The sequence below is a fragment of the Papio anubis genome, chromosome 3 (assembly GCF_008728515.1).
Source record: "Papio anubis isolate 15944 chromosome 3, Panubis1.0, whole genome shotgun sequence".
In the NCBI taxonomy this organism is placed as follows: Eukaryota; Metazoa; Chordata; class Mammalia; order Primates; family Cercopithecidae; genus Papio; species Papio anubis.
In genome coordinates this window covers 94,632,155-94,653,830 of record NC_044978.1, presented here as the reverse complement: position 1 = coordinate 94,653,830, position 21,676 = coordinate 94,632,155, and the positions used below count along the sequence as shown (strand labels likewise).

General features: G+C 37.6%; 1 protein-coding gene and 1 non-coding gene across 4 annotated transcripts in view; both read left to right on the top strand.

The window, feature by feature from the left end:
• TXK (TXK tyrosine kinase) overlaps nucleotides 1–21,676 on the top strand; it is a 69,295-nt gene that overhangs the window by 16,078 nt on the left and 31,541 nt on the right. For 2 of the 3 annotated variants that reach the window (XR_001902491.3, XM_017958685.3), the window contains exons 1-5: nucleotides 3,585–4,337; nucleotides 5,380–5,482; nucleotides 6,174–6,379; nucleotides 8,096–8,161; nucleotides 14,133–14,187. Coding sequence is in view for 2 of the 3 variants with exons in the window: in XM_017958685.3 (XP_017814174.1) it covers nucleotides 4,267–4,337; nucleotides 5,380–5,482; nucleotides 6,174–6,379; nucleotides 8,096–8,161; nucleotides 14,133–14,187 (501 nt within the window). In the remaining variant the exon portion in view is untranslated. Of the gene's footprint in view, nucleotides 1–3,584; nucleotides 4,338–5,379; nucleotides 5,483–6,173; nucleotides 6,380–8,095; nucleotides 8,162–14,132; nucleotides 14,188–21,676 lie in introns of those variants that run through there. The other variant, XM_003898654.4, reaches the window with a different exon arrangement.
• LOC116274407 lies at nucleotides 12,891–12,998 on the top strand. The gene has a single exon (XR_004183011.1). It is a non-coding gene; the product is annotated as a U6 spliceosomal RNA (small nuclear RNA).

The following is a 21,676-nucleotide window of genomic DNA, read 5'->3' as shown; positions in this document are numbered from 1 at the left end:
AAAAAAAAGAAGGCACACAAACTTGGATATGTTGAGAAGGATTTATTTATAAAAGGAAGTATAGAGATGTAGGTAGAGCATAGTAAAACTACAAGGATAGTGCAGGAATCCAGAGCTGAGCCATCACCACACCTAACCAAGTGAGGAGGGAAGGGAAGGTTACCAGAACCTAGAAGGCGAGGATGTCTGTGGCCCAGGCCACCTGGAAAAGAGCACGTATCATCCATCCAAGGACACAGATGGCCCAAGGAGACTTCATAGCAAGAAAATCAGGAGGATTAATATCCTTACTCCACTCTCCTCCCTCCCTCCTTGCTGGGCTCTCCATTGGCCTAACCCAGAAGGAAGCCAGATGGTTGTATGTAAATCACACAGGAGCGAAGAGCAGGCTGGTGAAAGGCATGGAGTGGACCAGCAGGGAGAGGGGCAGACAAGAAACATCCAGCACAGTACACCCTTCAGCATCCATTTTTTCTTTCCTTCTTTTTTAAACAGAGTCTCACTGTAGGCCAGGCTGGAGTGCAGTGGTGCTATCTTGGCTCACTGCAACCTCCTCTACCTCCCAGGTTCAAGTGATTCTCCTGACTCAGCCTCCCAACTAGCTGGGATTACAGACATGTGCCACCACACGCAGCTAATTTTTTATAGTTTTTGGTAGAGACGGGATTTCACCATGTTGGCCAGACTGGTCTTGGACTCCTGACCTCAAGTGATCTGCCCACCTTGGCCTCCCAAAGTGCTGGGATTACAGGCATGAGTCACTGCACTCGGCCCATCTGAAAGTGGAAATCATATATGCCCTCTTCCATTATCCATTCCATTTCCCCTTTGCCACTGCCAACACCCTGGCTGGAGGAGGTGTCCAAATATTCATTTCTGTAGGATTTGGGTTTTTGTTTAGTCTGGTCTTTGTGGGGTTGCTACAGTTTTCCATTGACCAGGACTATTAAGAACACTAGGAAATGAAGCGAATGCATTCCCTAATTTTTAAACAAAGTTCTCTTTGCCATAATTGTGAAGTACCAACCCAATTTTCCTCTGTTAATCAGGATAATCACCCCAGCTACACTGACCCCCTTCAGGGCCTATAAATTCAGTAGTACAAGGAATCCCATAGCGGCCAGAGGGCAGTTCAACTTTCAATATTCCTTAATAAAAGGATTCTTCTCTTGGCAATGGAATCTCCAAACCTACAAAAACCAAAGTCACAGGGAAAGTAAACAACAATACTCTGGTGGGCTGCTAGATGAAATGGTGAGAGAGGCTGCTCCAATCTCCACCGCTTTGTTTCCAGACTCATGTATCCTGGCTATGGAAAAACAAAAGCATATAATGTATCCTGGCTATGGAAAAGCAAAAGCATATGATGGTTTAAGACATTTATTGCATCCTACAGGACCCTACCTGAACTTTGCAAGATGTTGTCTTCCAGATGTGATAGTAATTGAGCCTTTAAAAGGCCATTCTTCTGTTCTAGCAAGTCAGCTGCTTTGGAGTTATGGGACACATGGTAAGATATTCGGGGGCCATTGAACAAGCACCAGTGAGACTAAGAAAAAGCTAACTCCCTCCACAACATGGGTCATCTTGTCAGTCTCTGGTTATGTCTTCCTATTCTGTCCCCGTTTTAAGAAATTCAACCTTTACATCCCTTGTAAGTTGGATTCCTAGGTATTTTATTCTCTTTGAAGCAATTGTGAATGGAAGTTCATTCATGATTTGGCTCTGTGTTTGTCTGTTATTGGTGTATAAGAATGCTTGTGATTTTTGCACATTAATTTTGTATCCTGAGACTTTGCTGAAGTTGCTTATCAGCTTAAGGAGATTTTGGGCTGAGACAATGGGGTTTTCTAAATATACAATCATGTCATCTGCAAAGAGGGACAATTTGACTTCTTCTTTTCCTACCTGAATACCCTTGATTTCTTTCTCTTGCCTGATTGCCCTAGCCAGAACTTCCAACACTATGTTGAATAGGAGTGGTGAGAGAGGGCATCCCTGTCTTGTGCCAGTTTTCAAAGGGAATTTTTCCAGTTTTTGCCCATTCAGTATGATATTGGCTGTGGGTTTGTCATAAATAGTTCTTATTATTTTGAGGTACATTCCATCAATACCGAATTTATTGAGCGTTTTTAGCATGAAGGGCTGTTGAATTTTGTCAGAGGCCTTTTCTGCATCTATTGAGATAATCATGTGGTTCTTGTCTTTGGTTCTGTTTATGTGCCTTCTGATTCTTGTTGGGATCCTGACTGATAATGCTTCCCTTTATGTTCCAGGGACTTTAAAAGATGTTATCTGATTGGTTCTTCACCACGATCCTATTACAATCAGTCTTCTTGATTACCCTCTTACCATATACCTGGTATTGGTCTAGGTGTTTTACATGAATCAATTTAATTAGTCCTCACCATTGGCTTACATGTTAGCCATCCTATTATTCCCGTTTTACAGATGAGGAAACTGAAACACAGAACATTTACTAGTTTACTCAAAGTCACAAAGTTAGACATTTATCTCTGCCTTCTAGGGCTTTTCAAAGGGAGTACATACTATTTACCTCAGTTTTACAGTTAGGAAAACTAAGACAGATAAGTAAAGAGACTTATCCAAGATGTAGTCAGCCAGGTGACTAGGGCTAAACCCTAGGTCTGTCTCCCCTCAAAGTGAATGCTCACCTCTAAGGTACTCTGCTGCCTCCAGAATATTTTCAGATGTCAATATGATTATGAACTGATGGGGAAATGTAGGTTCTATGAAAATAAAATATCCTTTTGAAATTCAAAATTTATTTATGGTCTTTTTTTATTATTATTATTATTTTAAGACAGAGTCTGACTCTGTCACCCGGGCTGGAGTGCAGTGGTGCAATCTCAGCTCACTGCAGCCTCCGTCTTCCAGGCTCAAGGGATCCTCCCACCTTGGCCTTCTGACTACTGGGGACTACAGGCATGCACCACCATGCCTGGCTAATTTTTTAAAAAAGCTTTTTGGGGTAGACATGGGGTTCCATCATGTTGCCCAGGCTGATCTCAAACTTCTTGGGCTCAAGCGATCTGCCTGCTTCAGCCTCCCAAGGTGCTGCGGCATGAGCCACCACCCTTGGCTTATTTATGGACTTTAAAAATGAAAATCATCTCACTTAAATCGAATAATGATGAAGCTTGACAATGAAAGTCTAGGCATAACCTAGACTTATTAGGTAGTTCTTTCTTCAAATATTCAGTTTATCTTTAAACTTATTCCAGAGTAAGAGCCTATGTTTTATGGAATACTATGCAGCCATAAAAACAAATGAGTTCATGTCCTTTGCAGGGACAGGGATGAAGCTGGAAGCCATCATTCTCAGCAAACTAACACAGGAACAGAAAGCCCAACACTGCATGTTCTCACTCATAAGTTGGAGTTGAACAATGAGAACGTATGGACAACAGGGAGGGGAACATCACACACCGGGGCCTGTTGAGGGGTGGGAGGCAAGGGGAGGGAGAGCATCAGGACAAATACCTAATGCATGCGGGGCTGAAAACCTAGATGATGGGTTGATAGGTGCAGCAAACCACCACGGTACATATATACCTATGTAACAAACCTGCTTGTTCTGCACATGTATCCCAGAACTTAAAGTAAAATAAAAAATAATAAAAAAAGAAATACCAATACCTAGATTCATCCCCAGATAGTCTAATTTTTTTTTGGTGTGTGGTATGCAGGGTATGACCTGTGCACCAGAATATTTTAAAAGCTCCTCAGATAATTCTAACATGCTGCTAAGGTTTAGAACAATTTTTAATTGCAAGAAATAAATAAAAGAATCATCCCACTGAAATACCATCCCACTGAAATGTTGATGGAATTTTTAAAAAGAGCCTATGTGTTAAGCATTTTAATTTAAAAATATACGACAGACCTAATTCAAAATCTCTGCTAACAGATTTCCTAGGAGAGCATCACTTTTGGAATCCTATTCTCTTGTACATTTGTTAGTGAACATTAGCCCTGACAAAGGTAAAAGAGAATACACTGGTCATTTATCACTCACAGACTGAGGAAATGCAAAAACCAGGCCAGGGGAGAAGAGCCTGAGAAGGGAAACCACACTGGCCAAGGTGCCAGAAACTTATTTTTTGCTTTAGTGACAGTTATTTGTCTTCCACTAGTGAAGGAAGGCACGATCGAGACTTCCATACGCTTTATAGTAATTCGTATCACCCATCCCTTAGAGACTCCCTCAATATCATGTACTCGTGGCTTTCTAACAGCTGAGAAATGACCTGCTTTTCAGATAACACCATCCAGTCGGTTTTCTGTTGCTGCTGTTGCTGTTCAGTGCAGAAGCGGTAAGTCTACTCCAAGGGCAATTTCTTGAAAATTAATTAATTCAGTTTCTTTAATACCTATGGAGTCACCATGTCTCTTTGCACCTGCTGTTCTCTCTACCTGGGAACCTTCTCCCATTTTCTCCCCGTTGAATTCAGGTCGAGGTCAAATGTCAAGTCATCTGGGATCCTTTCCTGGTCCTTCAGACTTAGTTGTTCATCCCATTGTGTTCCCACCGTGTGCGGCATGGTTCTCCACTTAATTTTTATTTCATGTATGTTGTTTATAGGTCTGTGCTCCAATATGTAGTTTTTCCCTTTAATGGCAAGAATCCTATCTTAGTTATGTATCTCCCCAAAACTATCGGTGTATCTTATACTTTAGTGGCAGTAAATGACTCTGTAAGAATTAAATCCAAGGCAGCATGTTAACAGAAAAAGGCTAACATTTAACAGGAGCATCCTGTATATCAGATACTATGCTAAAAGATTTATGTTTATTAATTCATACAGTTCTCAAAACCACCTACTTTTTTTTTTTTTTTTTTTTTTTTTTTACAATTCCCATTTTACCGATGAGGAAATTGAGGATTAGATAGGTTACACTGCTTACCCAAGGCCACACTATGAAACGGTGGAGCTGGGATTCAAACTCATGTTCCTAATCACTATACCGTGTCTATTTACAACAAAAAGACACCATCAAAAGAGCTAATGCATATAAAATGACAAGCACTGAGCCAGATACAGAGTAAGTTTTTATTACCATGATTATAATTTTATGCCCCAAAGATGCACCAGACTCTACTGGGAATGTGACATGGTTTTTCAATTTTATTTTATAACAACTCTATGCTCTTAGCACCTCTAGTTACTGGATATGGAAACTTAAGTTCTTAAAACTAGTAATTTGCCCAGGGAGATGGAGTTAGGAAGTCTTCTAAATGAAAATGGAGTTGGAAACAGACCTGGATGTTTCTACTATTTCTGTGAAAATCTAGTGGATGTATAGATACCTTTTGTACAAATAATTATTTGTAACATGATTGCTTTTCAATGTCAGACAAGTGAGAACACAGATAAGCCTGAGCCCAGATGAAGAGCTTCCAGAAAAACACACCCAGCGTCGCAGGCCATGGCTCAGTCAATTGTCAAATAAGAAGCAAGTGAGTATCATTTCGACAGGCAAGAGGGGAATGGAAAAGGTTGTCTTTTTAGAGTCTTCATTCACGAGGTGCTGTTTGTTACCCAGAATCTAGTATCATGCTTGGCATAAAATAAGTGCTCAATAATTTGTGAAGGAATGTTCTAGAAGAAAGTAAAAGGAAAAAGAAAAGACCAGTTAAAATAGGCTACTTATATTTACAGGCAGAACTTGAAAATGGGCAATGAGTGGGAAAAAACATATTCTGGCTCCTGTCATTTTGAGGCTGAGATTAATTTTCACTTCAGTGAGAAACAGCATTCTTAGGAAGTATGGTAAACCCAAGCACGAGCTGCCGCCACACACAAAGAAAAAGGCCTTTTTTCTTCTTTTAAGGAGAAAAAAATTCTTAAAACAAGGTAAAACTATTGAAGAAGAGTACATCATCTTTTGAGAATTTTGATATTAAAAAGTCCAGTGAAATGCTGGCAAGAGAGCTTGTTATCTCAAAAGTGTACAAAATGATGAGGGTATTGCTGGATCCAAAAGGAGTTTTATGGTTAGTCCTTTTCTACATTTATCCCATCCTGGCTTCTGCCTTGGTGTAGCTAGATAAGAAAAGTGAGGCAGAAGGCAAATATGCTTTATCCCTATATTTTTTAGTACAAATTATTAAAATGATTGTAAAACAACTCATTTCTTGGTTTTCACAGTCCAACACGGGCTGTGTGCAGCCGTCAAAACGAAAGCCACTGCCTCCCCTCCCACCCTCTGAGGTTGCTGAAGAGAAGATCCAAGTCAAGGCACTTTATGATTTTCTGCCCAGAGAACCCTGTAATTTAGCCTTAAGGAGAGCAGAAGAATACCTGATACTGGAGAAATATAATCCTCATTGGTGGAAGGCAAGAGACCGTTTGGGGTAAGACACTTACATGACTTAGTCCGTATCCAATTCCTCCAACACAAAGAAGACTGTTTAGTGACTCAGGGTTATAACTCTTTCCTCTGCATGAAATGGAATCTGTCCCCTCTCCCCCAAGATATGTGAGAGAATGAGAGAACAGTGATTTCAGGCAGTTTTCAGGCAGAGTCTCAGAATCAGGTACACCTGGCTTCACATCCTGATGCTGCCGCTTACTATTGTGTGTCCCCAGGCAAGTCACTTACCCTCTCTGAATTTTTGTTTCTTTATTTGTACAATGGAAATAGTAATTCTGACAATGTAGGTTCTTATTCTAATTTGTGCTTTCATTTGGGAATTTGTCGGTTTTTTCCTGTTAAGCTCTAAGGTAAGAACAGAAATAGTATTTTATTCACTTTTATGTTTCTACAATGGCAAGTTTTGAAAGCAAACATTGCAGTCGCTGCTGAATTAGATTAGAAAGAGAAAAGATCCTGGGATGCAGATAGGTTTCATTGTGTCAGTTGCAACAGATGGTTAATGCCTGACTGGAGTCCTGAATTGAGAAGAATTCTGAGGAATATCTGGACTTCCTGAGAGAGAAGGCTGGCATTGATTTCTGATATTTGTCAAGATTTGGATATTTTAAGTATCCAAGTATTATAAGCATGTAAATTACATACCTCTCCAACTACATTTTCTCAGTGATGTGGCTCTCTTAACAGTTCTCAACATGTGATGGAGACTTTTCAGTGGAAAAAGAGGCATTAGTAGGTTCAGGACTGTGTAATTAGCCACATCTGCGGGTATGCTATTGGCATGCCTCAGACTTAAAAATTGAATTTTTTATTTCACAGTAAGTGAATAGAGTTTTTAAAAAATATAATATGCAAATATTAATATCAAAATTGTACTTTGCCACTACCTGCAAACACAAGTGTCTCCCCAAAAGTAAATACCGTTATCCATTTTCAGATTATTTTCAATGCACTTACATACACATATCAAAATATATGGTATTGTTTGTAGAATTCATTACCTAAATCTTATCATACTTTATGCATGATTCTGCAACTTACTCTTATTTCTCAATAATATGTCTTGGAGATCTTTTTGTAATTTCAAATGTTGGTTAAGGTATAGGAAAAGTGAAGCCTCTACCATGCTGATAGGTGTGTTAATCGGTATATCCTCCTTTGAGGACAATTTGTTGCATATCCTGAAAGATGCACATATCCCGTGACTTAGCGATTCCCCTCCTTGGTATCTATCTTTGAGAAATATTCTTACTTCTGTACAAGAAGACATGTTCAAGGATTTCTTTACAGCATTGCTTCTACCAGGGAAATGGCTAAACTAGAATACCTATACTATGGAATACTCCTCAGCAATTGAAAAGAATGAAGCCAATGTCTTTGTAATCGCTGTGTTTTTAACACAGTCACTATGATATCAGGTGATCATTTAAATGCCCCCTTTTCTCTCTGAAAAGATTGTGGGGTCATAAAATCTCTTAAACTACTCACGTTACAAGTCGGGATCTTAATATATTTCTTGTACAGAGATTTTTGTTGAGTTCGAAATTTAAAAAACTTTTTTTTCTCCTTTTAACAATTTAATCAGTAAAATGAATTTGATTTCCCCCTACATCCTTGAGGTTTTTAAAGGATTATTGCCATGATAATGCCACAAACATGCCAAGCATTTTGACTTTTGCTTTTTCTTTTGTTCTAGGAATGAAGGCTTAATCCCAAGCAACTATGTGACTGAAAACAAAATAACTAATTTAGAAATATATGAGTAAGTCTTCTCCAAAATATAACCTATGATTAACCTATGAACATCAGGGACATTTTGGCAGCTTGTAAGTATAGATACTGTTTTGGGTCTGTAAAAGGAAAAGAAAGTAACACATTTGACAGCATTAATAATAAAGAGACGTTTGATCCTTATCATGGTTGATTCAGAAACTTCTTTTTCTTAAACTTATTTTTGTTCTGTTTTGTATAGCCACTTTTTCTGTTTTAACAGTGACAGTCTGAAACCAAACATTCATCTGGTACCTGTTTTACTGTACATTTTAACTGGAAAATTTACTTTAAAAAATGACATTAAATTTTCAATGAGTGGTAAATTGGACTTAACCATATAGATAAATGACTATATTTTGGCTCATGTTTTTATGTGTTTTAGAAATAGCTGAAGATAAGAACTAGGCTAATGCTGTAGTTTGGAAGAACCATTTGGCATGTTCACTAGAGTTCCGCCTGAAATCTATTTTTGTTACAATTACAGATTTGGAAGATGGAGGAAATCTTAGCAATCACTTTTTTAGCCCCTCATTTTGCAGATGAGAAGATTGATAGATTATAGGTAGAGAGCGGTAGAACTGAGACTAGTCATATGTTTTTTATAAATTTAGATTTTCAGTTTGAGCATCTCCCCCACCTCCATCTGGTTTGGGCACTTATCTTAAAATTAGCATATGCTTCCACCAGGTGGCAGTAGGTAATATATGCATTGAGGCATTAAGACAAGTGCTTCTCTGAGAACCAGGCAGCAAATACAATTGAATGAGAGAAACTTCTTGGTTGGTCTTGCTACTAATAAAGCCCACCTAGAGGCCTAACTCAGTACATCTTTCCTAAAACAAATTTGAATTCGAAAGCTTTTGTGAATAATGTAGACTTTATTGGAGGAGAAAAGGAGATGACTTCAGGACAGATGACTCATCTACATTACTCTATGAGATTTCTCCAGTAGCTATTTCTGTTCTCTCTCCAGTCACTCTCCTCAGCGCCATCACAGGGTCTCTTCTCTCTTTTCCCACCTTCACTGGGCCTCATGGCTCCATTGGAGCCATTTAGCCCTTCCCGAGATTCTAATCTCCAGTAAATCAAAGTCCTCAGGTGACTGAACCCACCTTCCTTAGAAAACAGTTCCAAAGTGCTCACTTCGGCAGAACATATACTAACATTGGAATGATACAGAGGAGATTAGCATGGCAATTTTTAAAAATTGGAAAAAAAAAAAAAAAGAGGCCAGGCATGGTGGCTCACACCTGTAACCCTAGCACTTTGGGAGACTGAGGTGGGAGAATTGCTGGAGCTCAGGAGTTCAAGACTGTCCTGGGCGACATAGTGAGACCCTATCTCTCTTAAAAAAAAAAAAAAAAAAGAAGAAGAAGAAGAGAAAAGAAAAGAAAAGAAAAAACAGTTCCACAACTATCTACTCAAGAGCGTGTCCTCATGAGTTCTCACTGCTATCCCGAGCTTAAGCTGACCAACAAAAACAGGCCTCTTGCAAGGCCGGGTCAGAGGAGATTTTGTGTGTATTTACAGATATATGAAAATCTCTTGCTCAGAAAAATTAGAAAAATGAGACTTTTTTCATATAATTTGGATTTTACAGGCGATTAAAGGAGACATTTGTGAAGGTAGCTAACACAGTGCCTGGTGGTTAGTGAATGGATACTCACTACCTAGGAATGTTACTTTCCACCCTTTTGTTATTCATTCATTTGCTCATTGATTACCCTGTTTAGACAAGGTCTAGACTCTGGCTATAACAACCTGTTTATACTGTGGATGTTGGAGCATCTGAATTATACTACTCTGGGGTTACAACTGCTACCTCATTTCCTTGGGTCTTGATTTATATATGAGTTTTTTTAAAAAAAATCATCCTTTTTAAAACAACTCCAATTATGAGAAAACTAATTTTTCATTTTATTGCCATTTTTAAAAACAGCTTTATTAAGATGCAGATAAAATCGTTATCATTATTGATCGCTGAAATTTATTGATCACTTACTATGTCCCAAGCACTGTTCTAATGACTGTACAAAAGTTACTGCCCTAGGTTTAAGTACTAGAGCATGTGTATATAAATGGGAGCAACCTGGGTCCAAATCCTGGCATCAGCATTGACTAGTGCTTTGGTTCAGGGCAGAGTTACCTAATGTCTCTAAACCTCTGAATGATCTGAAAAGCAGAGACAATAATACCTATTCTATCTATTACATAATAAATATTCAATACATTCTAGTGATTATTATTATTTCATGAACTATGAAACTAACAGGAAAAACATTTACAGTTTGGTCCACCTGGCCTATTATTTACAGGCATTCAACACTCCTTTGTTACTTCAGTCCTCAAAACCTTATTTGTTCCATCTGTATTTATTGTATACTTATGATGTACCAGATATAACAACATGAAATATGCAGAGTTATGGAACTTACAGTTTCTTGGGAAAAAAATAGACATTAAACAACCCTAAGTCCACAAGTAAATGTACAATTTTATTTATTTATTTTTGAGACAGAGTCTCGCTCTGTCACCCAGGCTGGAGTGCAGTGGCGTGATCTTGGCTCACTCAAGCTCGCCTCCTGGGTTCATGCCATTCTCCTGCCTCAGCCTCCTAAGTAGCTGGGACTACAGGCGCCTGTCACCACACCTGGCTAATTTTTTTTTTTTTTTTTTTTTTTTTTTTTAGTAGAGACGGGGTTTCACCGTGTTAGCCAGGATGGTCTCAATCTCCTAACCTCGTGATTCGCCCACCTCGACCTCCCAGAGTGCTGGGATTACAGGCGTGAGCCACCGTGCCCAGCCCATAAACATACAATTTTAAATCGTAGTGTTATGACACACTGGAGCCTGGGGCTGTGGGTGGGGTGAGGGCGGCAAGGGGAGGGAGAACATCAGGAAGGACAGGTAATGGATGCTGGGCTTAATACCTAGGTGATGAGTTGATCTGTGCAGCAAACCACTATGGCACACATTTACCTATGTAACAAAACTGAATATCCTGCACATGTACCCCGGAACTTAAAATAAAAGTTGAAAAAAAAAAAACTGTAGTGTTTTGAAGGAACAGTATTGGGCACTGTGGAAGAAAACACGGCAGGGGATGTAATTTAGATGGAGGATGTTGGGTTGTGTCTGAGGAAGTGACTTGAGGTCTAAAGGTGGTAGCAGGTAGTGTGTGTTGAGGGAGGGTGGGTATAGTGGAAGGAATGCTGCGTCAATGTGGAGTTCTGATATTTCAGGGGAACATTTGTGCATAGAAAGATTTATGGCTACTTTGGCTTTAAATGAAATATCCGAATTTTCAACATTACAACATAAAAACCTAGTTTTCAGAAAGTCCTCAAATTCGACTTATAAAATTTGGTATACTATATATAAATCTAAAAAAGTAAGAACAATCAGCTTAATTCAAACTCAACATACTAGATATCCTTAAACAATCAGTCCGATTTATAAGCTCAGTTAATTAAATTTTTGGAAACTTTTAATTTGCATTAATAAACTGAATAAATTCAGTTTTCTTTCAAAGTACTTCACATGCCTGACAGGGCAAATTTACAATTGTAAAAAGCCCTATGCAAGTCTTTAAATGATCCTGGAAATCTAATAAACTAAACTTATAAATGTGGGAAATCAAGTTCCTTTAACTGTATAAATATCGTTTTAAAAACGAGTCAAATTATCTTCAACTTCAAATAACCAGTTTAAAATTAATTATGCCCTTTAAATCAGAGGCAAAAATCTAATACACTAGATTCTCTTAAAATAATAGATATTTTAAATACCAAACATGTTGATTATTGCTGAACTTTACAGAAGTATGAGTTTCATTTATCTCATTATCTCTACACGGAATCCTTAATCTTCTCACAGTTAGAAAGTCACTTACTAAGGGAAGCAGATTCACCTTCTCAGATCTAATGGGGTTTCTAGATCAAAAATTCAAGAACACAATACTGTTTACTTATTGATCAGAAATCTAAGATTGGGACATGGTACCAGAGGTATTCACATAACATACAGAATGTTTCTACTCACCTGTAGCTGGACGTGCTGGATTAAAACAAAATGTAAATAGGATTCCTGTCCCTAACTCCTTCATGCACATCATTTGGTCTTACTTGTAATCAGTGTTGTCTAGGTATAAGAGTTACAGTTAACGCGGCCGGGCGCGGTGGCTCAAGCCTGTAATCCCAGCACTTTGGGAGGCCGAGGCGGGTGGATCACGAGGTCAGGAGATCGAGACCATCCTGGCTAACATGGTGAAACCCCGTCTCTACTAAAAATACAAAAAACTAGCCGGGCGTGGTGGCGGGCGCCTGTAGTCCCAGCTACTCGGGAGGCTGAGGCGGGAGAATGGCGTGAACCCGGGAGGCGGAGCTTGCAGTGAGCCGAGATCGCGCCACTGCACTCCAGCCTGGGCGACAGAGCGAGACTCCGTCTCAAAAAAAAAAAAAAAAAAAAAAAAAAAAAGAGTTACAGTTTTACTTATATATATTTTTTTGTTTTAAAAACCCCTTCTAACTTTTATAATCTGATCTAAATAGATGAAATTCTGAAATACTGTGCTCTTGCATCCTCTAAGTTCCATTCATTCAGTCTCTTTCCTGCTTGATAGAATTCGGAATTATTTTAAAGGATCTTGAATTTGTCACATACTTCTATCTGGCAATATTAGATTAAGTTTAAAATCTTCTTAAAAATCTTGTTTTTGAGTGCTTGCTTCGGCAGCACATATACTAAAAATGGGAACAATACAGAGAAGATTAGCATGTTCCCTGTGCAAGGATGACATGCAAATTTGTGAAGCATTAAATTTTTTTTAAAGTCTTGTTTTGAAATGAAAGCCTTTCAGTTTTCCTTTCTCTCTCTTTTGTTCTACCATTTTTTCTTTCTCCTTCCTGTACAACATTTGCTTATTGACTAGGTATTATATCAAACTGTATGTTTAGCTTACAATATTAGTTAATTATGTTTACTGTGTGTACTTCTGATATTCTAAAGTCATTTAATGACATGTTTCATGCAGAGAAAACAGCATGATTGAGGGCAGAAAAGGGGTTGGTGAATCTGGGGAAGGAAAGAATTCCAATGAGACTGAAGCTCAGTGAGTGACAGGAGCCTCAGGAGAGAGATGGGGTGGGAGAGGGTGTCAGAGGCAAGTTCATGTATTGGTTGTTACATGTATTCTGTTTTTTGATTTTTAAAAAATTTTATTTTAGATCTAGGGGGTACACGTGCAAGTTTTTTTCTTTTTTTTTTTCTAACAACAGTGTATTGTGTAATGGTGGGTATTGGGTTTCTGGTGTACTCATCACCCAAATAGTGAACATTTTATACAATAAGTCATTTTTCAACTCACCCCGCTTCGATCCTCCCTGCTTTGGGAGTCCCCAGTGTCCATTATTTCCATCTCTATGGCTATGTGTTCCCCCTGTTATCTCCCACTTAAAAGTGAGAACATCTACTAACTACTGACTATATATAATGTAATGCACTTAGGAGTGTCAGAAAAGTAAAAATGGGCTTTAATTTTTGGAAGGCGTAACAAAGCACCTATAAAAACATGTAAGTAGGAAGTTTCTGAGAGGAAAGACAGACATGAGTATTTTTTTAGTTTGCCAAAACTCTGTTTGTTCAAGATGATGAGGTCTTTACCACATACCTTTCATGGAAATCTATAAGAAGTTAAATCATTCATAATGTATACTAAGTATATATTAGAAGTTGACTTGAGATATGATAGAATAAACTAGATATTGGCTTGAACATAAAATTATATTAAACTTAATTAACCCATAATGATATATTATTGTTTATCTGAATTAAAAAAAAAACACTCAACTTTCTAAGATCAGATCTGAAGTAAGTTCTTAAAAATGAAGGAAATGGAGCCCTGTTTTTTTCTAAAAAAAATTGAATATAAAATTTAAAAATCATTTTTATTGCTTTTACAGGTGGTACCATAGAAACATTACCAGAAATCAGGCAGAACGTCTATTGAGACAAGAGGTAATTCAATATATTTGTGGACATTTTCAATATTTCTGAGAAGTACTTATAAAGACTTTAACCAACTAAAAAAGTATATTATTTCTTGTCTTTTCTAGTTCTAAAATATCATTATATCCCAACTATGTATTTTATGTGAAGCTGTAAATCAGATATATTTGTGTTAGATCATATTTTCCAACAACTTTCATTATAATTTCAGAAATATGTTTCTCCTGAAAGGATTTCAGCTCTAACATATGGAGACTACTGCACTCACTCCAAGGTGCATTCTGCCAAGCCAATGGAGTCTCTCTCTCTCTCTCTCTACATATATATATATAAAAATATATTTATTTATTTATTTATTTATTTATTTATTTATTTATTTATTTTGAGACATGGTCTCACTGTGTCACCCAGGTTGAGGTGTAGTGGCTCGATAACAGCTGACTGAAGTCTTGACCTCCTGGGCTTCAAGCTGTCCTCCCACCTCAGTCTTCCGAGTAGCTGGAACTACAGGCGTGCCACCATGCCTGGCTAGTTTCTTTGTATTTTTTATAGAGATGGGGTTTTGCCATGCTGCCCAACTGGTCTTGAACTACTGAGCTCAAATGATCAGCCTGGCTTGGCCTCCCAAAGTGCTGAGATTACAGGTGTGAACCACCACGCCCAGTCTGGAGTCCTGTATTTGAGTTGCTCATTATAACCTTTGCATCAAAGGCAGTAAAGTATAAACTTGATCCTCAGGAACTTAGGTTAGACTCATTAAAAACATAAACAAAGAAAAATACCTGCTGCTGCAGTGTCTTTGTTCTTTGGAAACAAAGGAAAGAGTAGAATAGCCAAAATATCAAACTCATATCAAAACTACTCATTTAGGTCAAACCAAAACAAAGCTACCTATAGTTTAAATTTCCAACTGTCAGTAAACGTTAACTGTGGGTAAAAGTAGAGTCAAAACTAGAAACTAGGTAAGAGTATGTGTGTCATTTTGCTCTGCTGTTGGATATTGAGGAAATCTAGAAATGCGAATGAGAAAGAATCAGTTCTGTAACTCAAAACTCAATGCCAGTAATGGCTCAGGGTACAATGAAGACCCACTTCATAGCAGGGGCTATAGGCAGAGAATGAGGGACACAGGCCCATCTCAGGTGACCACGGATGGAGGTTGGACAGGCCTTGCTTGCTTGGAGGAAACTGAGTGTGGCAGAAAATATGCTATCTTCTTGGTATGGTCACAGCAAATGGCCTTTTGTAAGATGACATTAATAGTTCCAACATGGAGAAATAAAATGTTATGACAGGTGGGCAGAATGAGAGAAGGAAAGTCCCAGAGGAGGTCTGCAGTTAGCACACTGGGCACAGGTAATATGGCCCAGATCACTGGGCTGTGGAGATTCAGTATAAGAGCTTCTGCATCTGAAAAGAAACTAGACAAGGCAAGGGTCTCATCTCTTTTCAGAAACTTGAATAGGGAATTATACGCAGAGGCCCACAACCCAGACATGGCAAATATTAAAATTTGGCCATGACATTTTAAAAATAAATAAAACATTACAGATACAGTTGAAGCCCACCCCCTTCATCTTCTTGGTCCTCTCTCATTCCTTAGAGGCAATCACAGTAGAAGGGTATGTTCCTGTTTTCTCCATGTGTTTAAATTTTGGTCATATATGCATGCACATAAACAACCTATAATGTTATTTTATGTATTCTACCATTTGATAGAAAGGAGATCATATGTATGTGGATTTTTTAGTTAAACATTATGTTTTCAAAGTTTATCGATATGGGTATGTATACTATAGATCAAATACATTCCTTTAACTGTATATTAGCGTATTTCATGATATGACTATATACAATTGTATTCAATGTGGATAAACATTCAAAATGTTTTTGATTTGTTACTGTTACAAACAGTGCTGCAATGAATTTTCTTATAAATGTCATTTTGTACACAGGGCGAGATGGAATTATGTGGTCACAGGTTATGTGCAGATTTAACATTATTAGATATTTTCAAAACATGATTCAAAATGGTTATACTAATTTATGCTTTTGTGGTGAATGAGATAAACTGGTTCCCAACATTCTTGCCAGCAGGTGGCAAGTACTTTCACAGTTTTTTTTTTCAATTCATTGGGTGAAAAATTGTATACCTTTTCATTTTCTTGATTACCAGTGCAATTGAGTTACTTTTGAAGTGTCTGTAGGCCAGTTGAGCTTACTCTTCTGTGACATGCCTGTCAACATTTTTTGTCCACTTTTCTATAGTGCTTGCCTTTTGAACTTGTAAGTCTATATTTAAAAAATACAGCCAGGGGCGATGGCTAAAGCCTGTAATCCCAGCACTTTAGGAGGCCACGGCAGGTGGATCATTTGAAGTCAGGAGTTCGAGACCAGCCTGGCCAACATGCCGAAACCCCATTTCTACTGAAAATACAAAAATTAGCCAGGCATGGTGGTGGGCGCCTCTAATCCCAGCTACTCAGAAGGCTGAGGCAGGAGAATCGCTTGAACCTGGGAGGTGGAGATTGCAGTGAGCCAAGATCACGCCACTGCACTCCAGCCTGGGTGACAGAGTGAGACTCCATCTCAAACAAAAATAAAAAATAAAATAAATAAATAAATAATATTTTGAATACCAATCTTTTTTGTCAGCTATATGTTGTAAATATATTCTTCTGGTTTCTGGCTTTTAGGAAAACTTTATGCTGTTTTCTTGCATAGAATTTAAAAAGGTTAATGTGGTCACATTTCTCAAATTTTCCTTTATTATCTATGCTTCTTTTCTTCTTAGTATAAGAAACTTTTCTTCCTCTTGAAGTAATTAATGGATTTCTATCCTCTTTTAAATGTATTAAGGATTTGCTTTCCACATCTGGGTCTTTATCGGAAATGAGTGTGTATGTGTGTATAAAGCATGGGATATTTAAAGTATACATATTTTTTTCTATCTCAAAAATGTTTTTCTAATTTATGTATTTTCTAATTTTTATATTTATTTATTTATTTATTTATTTATTTATTTATTTATTTTTGAGAGGGAGTCTCACTCGTTGCCCAGGCTGGAGTGCAGTGGCGCGATCTCGGCTCACTGCAAGCTCCGCCTCCCGGGTTCACGCCATTCTCCCGCCTCAGCCTCCCGAGTAGCTGGGACCGCAGGCCCCCACCACCACGCCCGGCTAATTTTTTGTATATTTATACAGACGGGGTTTCACTGTGTTAACCAGGATGGTCTCCATCTCTTGACCTCATGATCCTCCCGCCTTGGCCTCCCAAAGTGCTGGGATTACAGGCGTGAGCCACTACATCCGGCCTTCTAATTTTTATTTTAAAAATACATCTGGCCCTCCTACTTGTCACATGGCATTTAAAATACATATTCTGGTTTGGGTTTCCTTATATTCTATTCAGCATTTATCCTGTTATGTTCAAAAGGGAGCCTGGCTTATAATTTTCTGTTCTCTTTGATTTTAGTATAAAGGTTACATTAACATCATAAAATGAGTTAAGGAGTGGGGCTTTGGCTGTCTTTCGTATCTCGGGAATAGTTTATATTGGTTGGTTAGCTACTATAACTGTCCTGTAACATAGTCCAGATATGCTGCTTTTAAAAGCAGGTAGATACGTGATTACTGATTGAATTTCCTTTTCTTTTTGAAATGTTTGATAACTTATATTTACCTAGAGAATTGCCTATTTTAAATTTATTTTCAAATTTACTGCACAAACAATTCATGGCAATATCCAATAATTTTTATTTATTTCATATTTCAATAGTCAGTATGTTCACGTGGTTCAAAATCGAAAGATTTTGGAAAGTTTTCTTCCATCTTGTCTGCAAGCCACCAATTTCCCTCCCCACAGAAAAACTACTATTAGTTTATTTTGTGTCCTTTCCAAGATATTTAACACATACACAAGGAAGTTCAAATATATTTTCTTGTGTTGCTACTTTTACACAAATGATAGCATACTATATACAGTTACATATATATTATTTTTTCACATAAGGATATATATTTAGAATCTTTCCACATCAGTACACAAAACGTGTCCTCCTTCATTTTATACCTGCATAGTATTCCTTAGTTTGAGTGTATCACAATTTTTAAAACCAATTCTTCAGTATGAAAATTAAATAGTATACATCCTTTTGCTGTTGAAACAATGCTACCATCCATAACCTATACACATATCTTTTCCCATTTATATGGGTTTGTAGGATAAACCCTCAAAGGTGCAAATTCTGGGTCAAATGAAATACACATTTCTAATTTTAACAGGTATTGAAATGTCCTCAGTAGGATTTGTATCAATTTATATGTCTACCAGAAAACAGCGAGTCTGTTTTCCCACAGCCTTTTCAGCCGGCACTTTATAGAAAACATCTGGATCTTTGCTCTCTGACACCTGATCTCAGTGTGGATTTAATTTGCATTTCTCATATTCTGGGAATGCTAAGCATTTTTATATGCTAAATTTTGTATGTCTGTATTTCCTTTTCTGTGAACTCTTTGTTCATATCCTTTGCATTGTTTTCTATTCGGTTTTTGAGGTTTTTCTCAGAATTTGTAGGACCTATGTAGCTATATTAAGGAAATTAGCCCTTTGTGACATATGGCGTTATTTCCTGCAGTTTTTCTATTGTCTTATGGTCTTTTGGGCTGAAGAGTATTTGAATTTTATATGTATTGCCTTTCCCATCCCCAGGTTGTTAAAAAATATTCTCATGTTTCTTGATCGCTTTAGTGGTTTTATTTTATGCATTTGTATCTTTGATCCATTTGTAATTTTTCCTGATGTAAGGAGTAAGATATGGATCCGACTTTATTTTCTTCTGGATGGTTACCAAACATCCACCTTTGTGCACTGATTTGAGATGCCACTGTCATGATAAACAAAATCCCTATTTCGGACTATATCTGGGCTTTCTACTTGGTTTTATTGATCAGTCCTCACAGAGGACTACTACACTGTTTTAAGTACTGAGGCTGTCTCTAGTGTGGCTAGCCTCCCTCATTATTCTTTTTCAGAAATATTCTGGATATATTAATATATATTTTTGTCCATATAAACTTCAGAATCACCTTGTGGTTGCATTAAATGTACAGATTAAATTGGGAAAAAATTTTCAGGCATTACAAATCAATGAGGTTTGGGGACCCTTTTGTTCTAGAAGCCATATATTGATATTCATATAGAAAAAATTTAAAATTAGATTCATACCTCTTGGAAAAATAACCATAGGTATATTAAACACCTAAAGAGAAAAGTAAACATTTTTGTATTCTTCAGGAGCATTTTAGAGTTTTCTTCATCCAACTTTTGTATATTTATTTTTAAGTTTATCTTAAAGAATTTCATCTTTTGTGTTGGTGTCATAAATGAGTATATCTTGTTTTTACTTATGAAGCTTTTTATTTCTGTGAATTAATTTTGTAACTGATAATTTTGGTAAATTCTCATGTTTTATGTAGTAGGTTTTCACTTGATTCTCTTGGGTTTTCAGTATACAATCAGCAGCCAACAGTGATGATTTCAACTCCTCTTTTATAATTTTAATATAGTACTTTTAATGTTTGCCTCTCACTTAGTTGAATTGACTAGTGTCACCAGAACAGTATGAAATGCCAGGGATGATAGTAGTGGGCATTATTTCTTTTTTCCCGTTTTTTGTTTGTTTGTTTGTTTGTTTTTTGACCATCTTGCTCTGTTGCCCAAACTGGAAGGCAGTGGCACAATCTCGGCTCACTGCAGCCTCTGCTTCCCGGGTTCAAGCAATTCTCGTGCCTCAGTCACCCAAGAAGCTGGGATTACGGTCATGTGGCACCATTTTGTACTTTCAGTAGAGGCGGGGTTTTGCTGTGTTGGCCAGGTTGGTCTTGAACTCCTGGCCTCAAGTGATCTGCCTGCCTCGGTCTCCCAAAGTGCTGGGATTACAGGCATGAGCCACTGCGCCCAGCCCTTTTTGAGATTTTATTTGGAATGATTTCCACGTATAGCACAAGGCTGGATTTGAGACTAAGTGCTATTGTGTTAAGGAAGTACACACACATTCCTATTTTATTGAGGATTTTTAAAAATTGATACTAGAAGTTGAAATTTGTCAAACGGCTCTTCAACATCTCTAGGGATGTTCATGTGGTTTTTCTCCTTAGGTCTGCTGTATAGGTTGGTTCAAAAGCAACTGTGGTTTTTGCCATTACTTTTAGTTACTTTTAATGGAAAAAAACCACAATTACTTTTGCACAAACCTAATAATATGATAAATTATATTAATAAAATCCCAAATATTGAATTATTCTTACACTCGTCATGCAATTCTTCTTGGTCATGGTATATCATTATTTTGTGCCACTGGATTTGTTTCTTAACATTTTATTTAGAAGTTTTACATTGATAAGACTGGTCAGTAGTTTTCTCTTTTGTGCACAGTTCTGGCTGTGCTGTTGATTATTGATATTAAGCTCATTTTATACATACAAACGGAAAAGTTTTTCTTCTTTTCATGTCATGTGCTCTGGCATAGTTTCATCTCTATACCATTTTTTTTTGTTTAAGGTTCAGTACATTGTAATGTGTGACTATAGTACTGCTTAAATGTGGTAGCTTTTGGTTGGGCTCAGTGGCTCACGCTTATAATCCCAGCACTTTGGAGGCTGAGGCAAGAGAATCGCTTGAACCGGGGAGGCAGAGGTTGCAGTGAGCCGAGATATGCCACTGCACTCCAGCCTGGTGACAGAGTGAGACTCTGTCTCAAAAAAAAAAAAAAAAAGTGATAGCTTTTTAAAAACCCTATCAATTTTTCTACTCAACAGGTCCATTAAGTTTCCTAGGCTGGGCGCGGTGGCTCAAGCCTGTAATCCTAGCACTTTGGGAGGCCGAGACGGGCGAATCACGAGGTCAGGAGATCGAGACCATCCTGGCTAACACGGTGAAACCCCGTCTCTACTAAAAAATACAAAAAACTACCCGGGCGTGGTGGCGGGCGCCTGTAGTCCCAGCTACTCCGGAGGCTGAGGCAGGAGAATGGGGTAAACTCGGGAGGCGGAGCTTGCAGTGAGCTGAGATCCGGCCACTGCACTCCAGCCTGGGCGACAGAGCCAGACTCCGTCTCAAAAAAAAAAAAAAAAAAAAAAAAAAAAAGATTCCTAACTCTTCTGCATTCAATTTTGATAAATTTTATGTCTTGCTAGTTTATTATCCATTTCATTCGAGTTTCCAAATTTATTGTATAGAATCAAGTAAATTCCTTAATTTTTACTGGATTCTTGATAATTTTCTCCTTGTGACTTATTATTTTTGATGAGTTTTCACCATTATTTAGTGATTAGGTTAATTAGCAGTTTATCTATTATTTTTTCCTAAGCAATCAGATTTTGAATTTACTAGTCATATTATATTCTTTCTTTAATAATTTATTATTTTCTATTTTGTCTTTATTAATTCATTTCTTCTACTTGACTTGGGCTTTATAGTTTTTAATCCTAATTTCTTG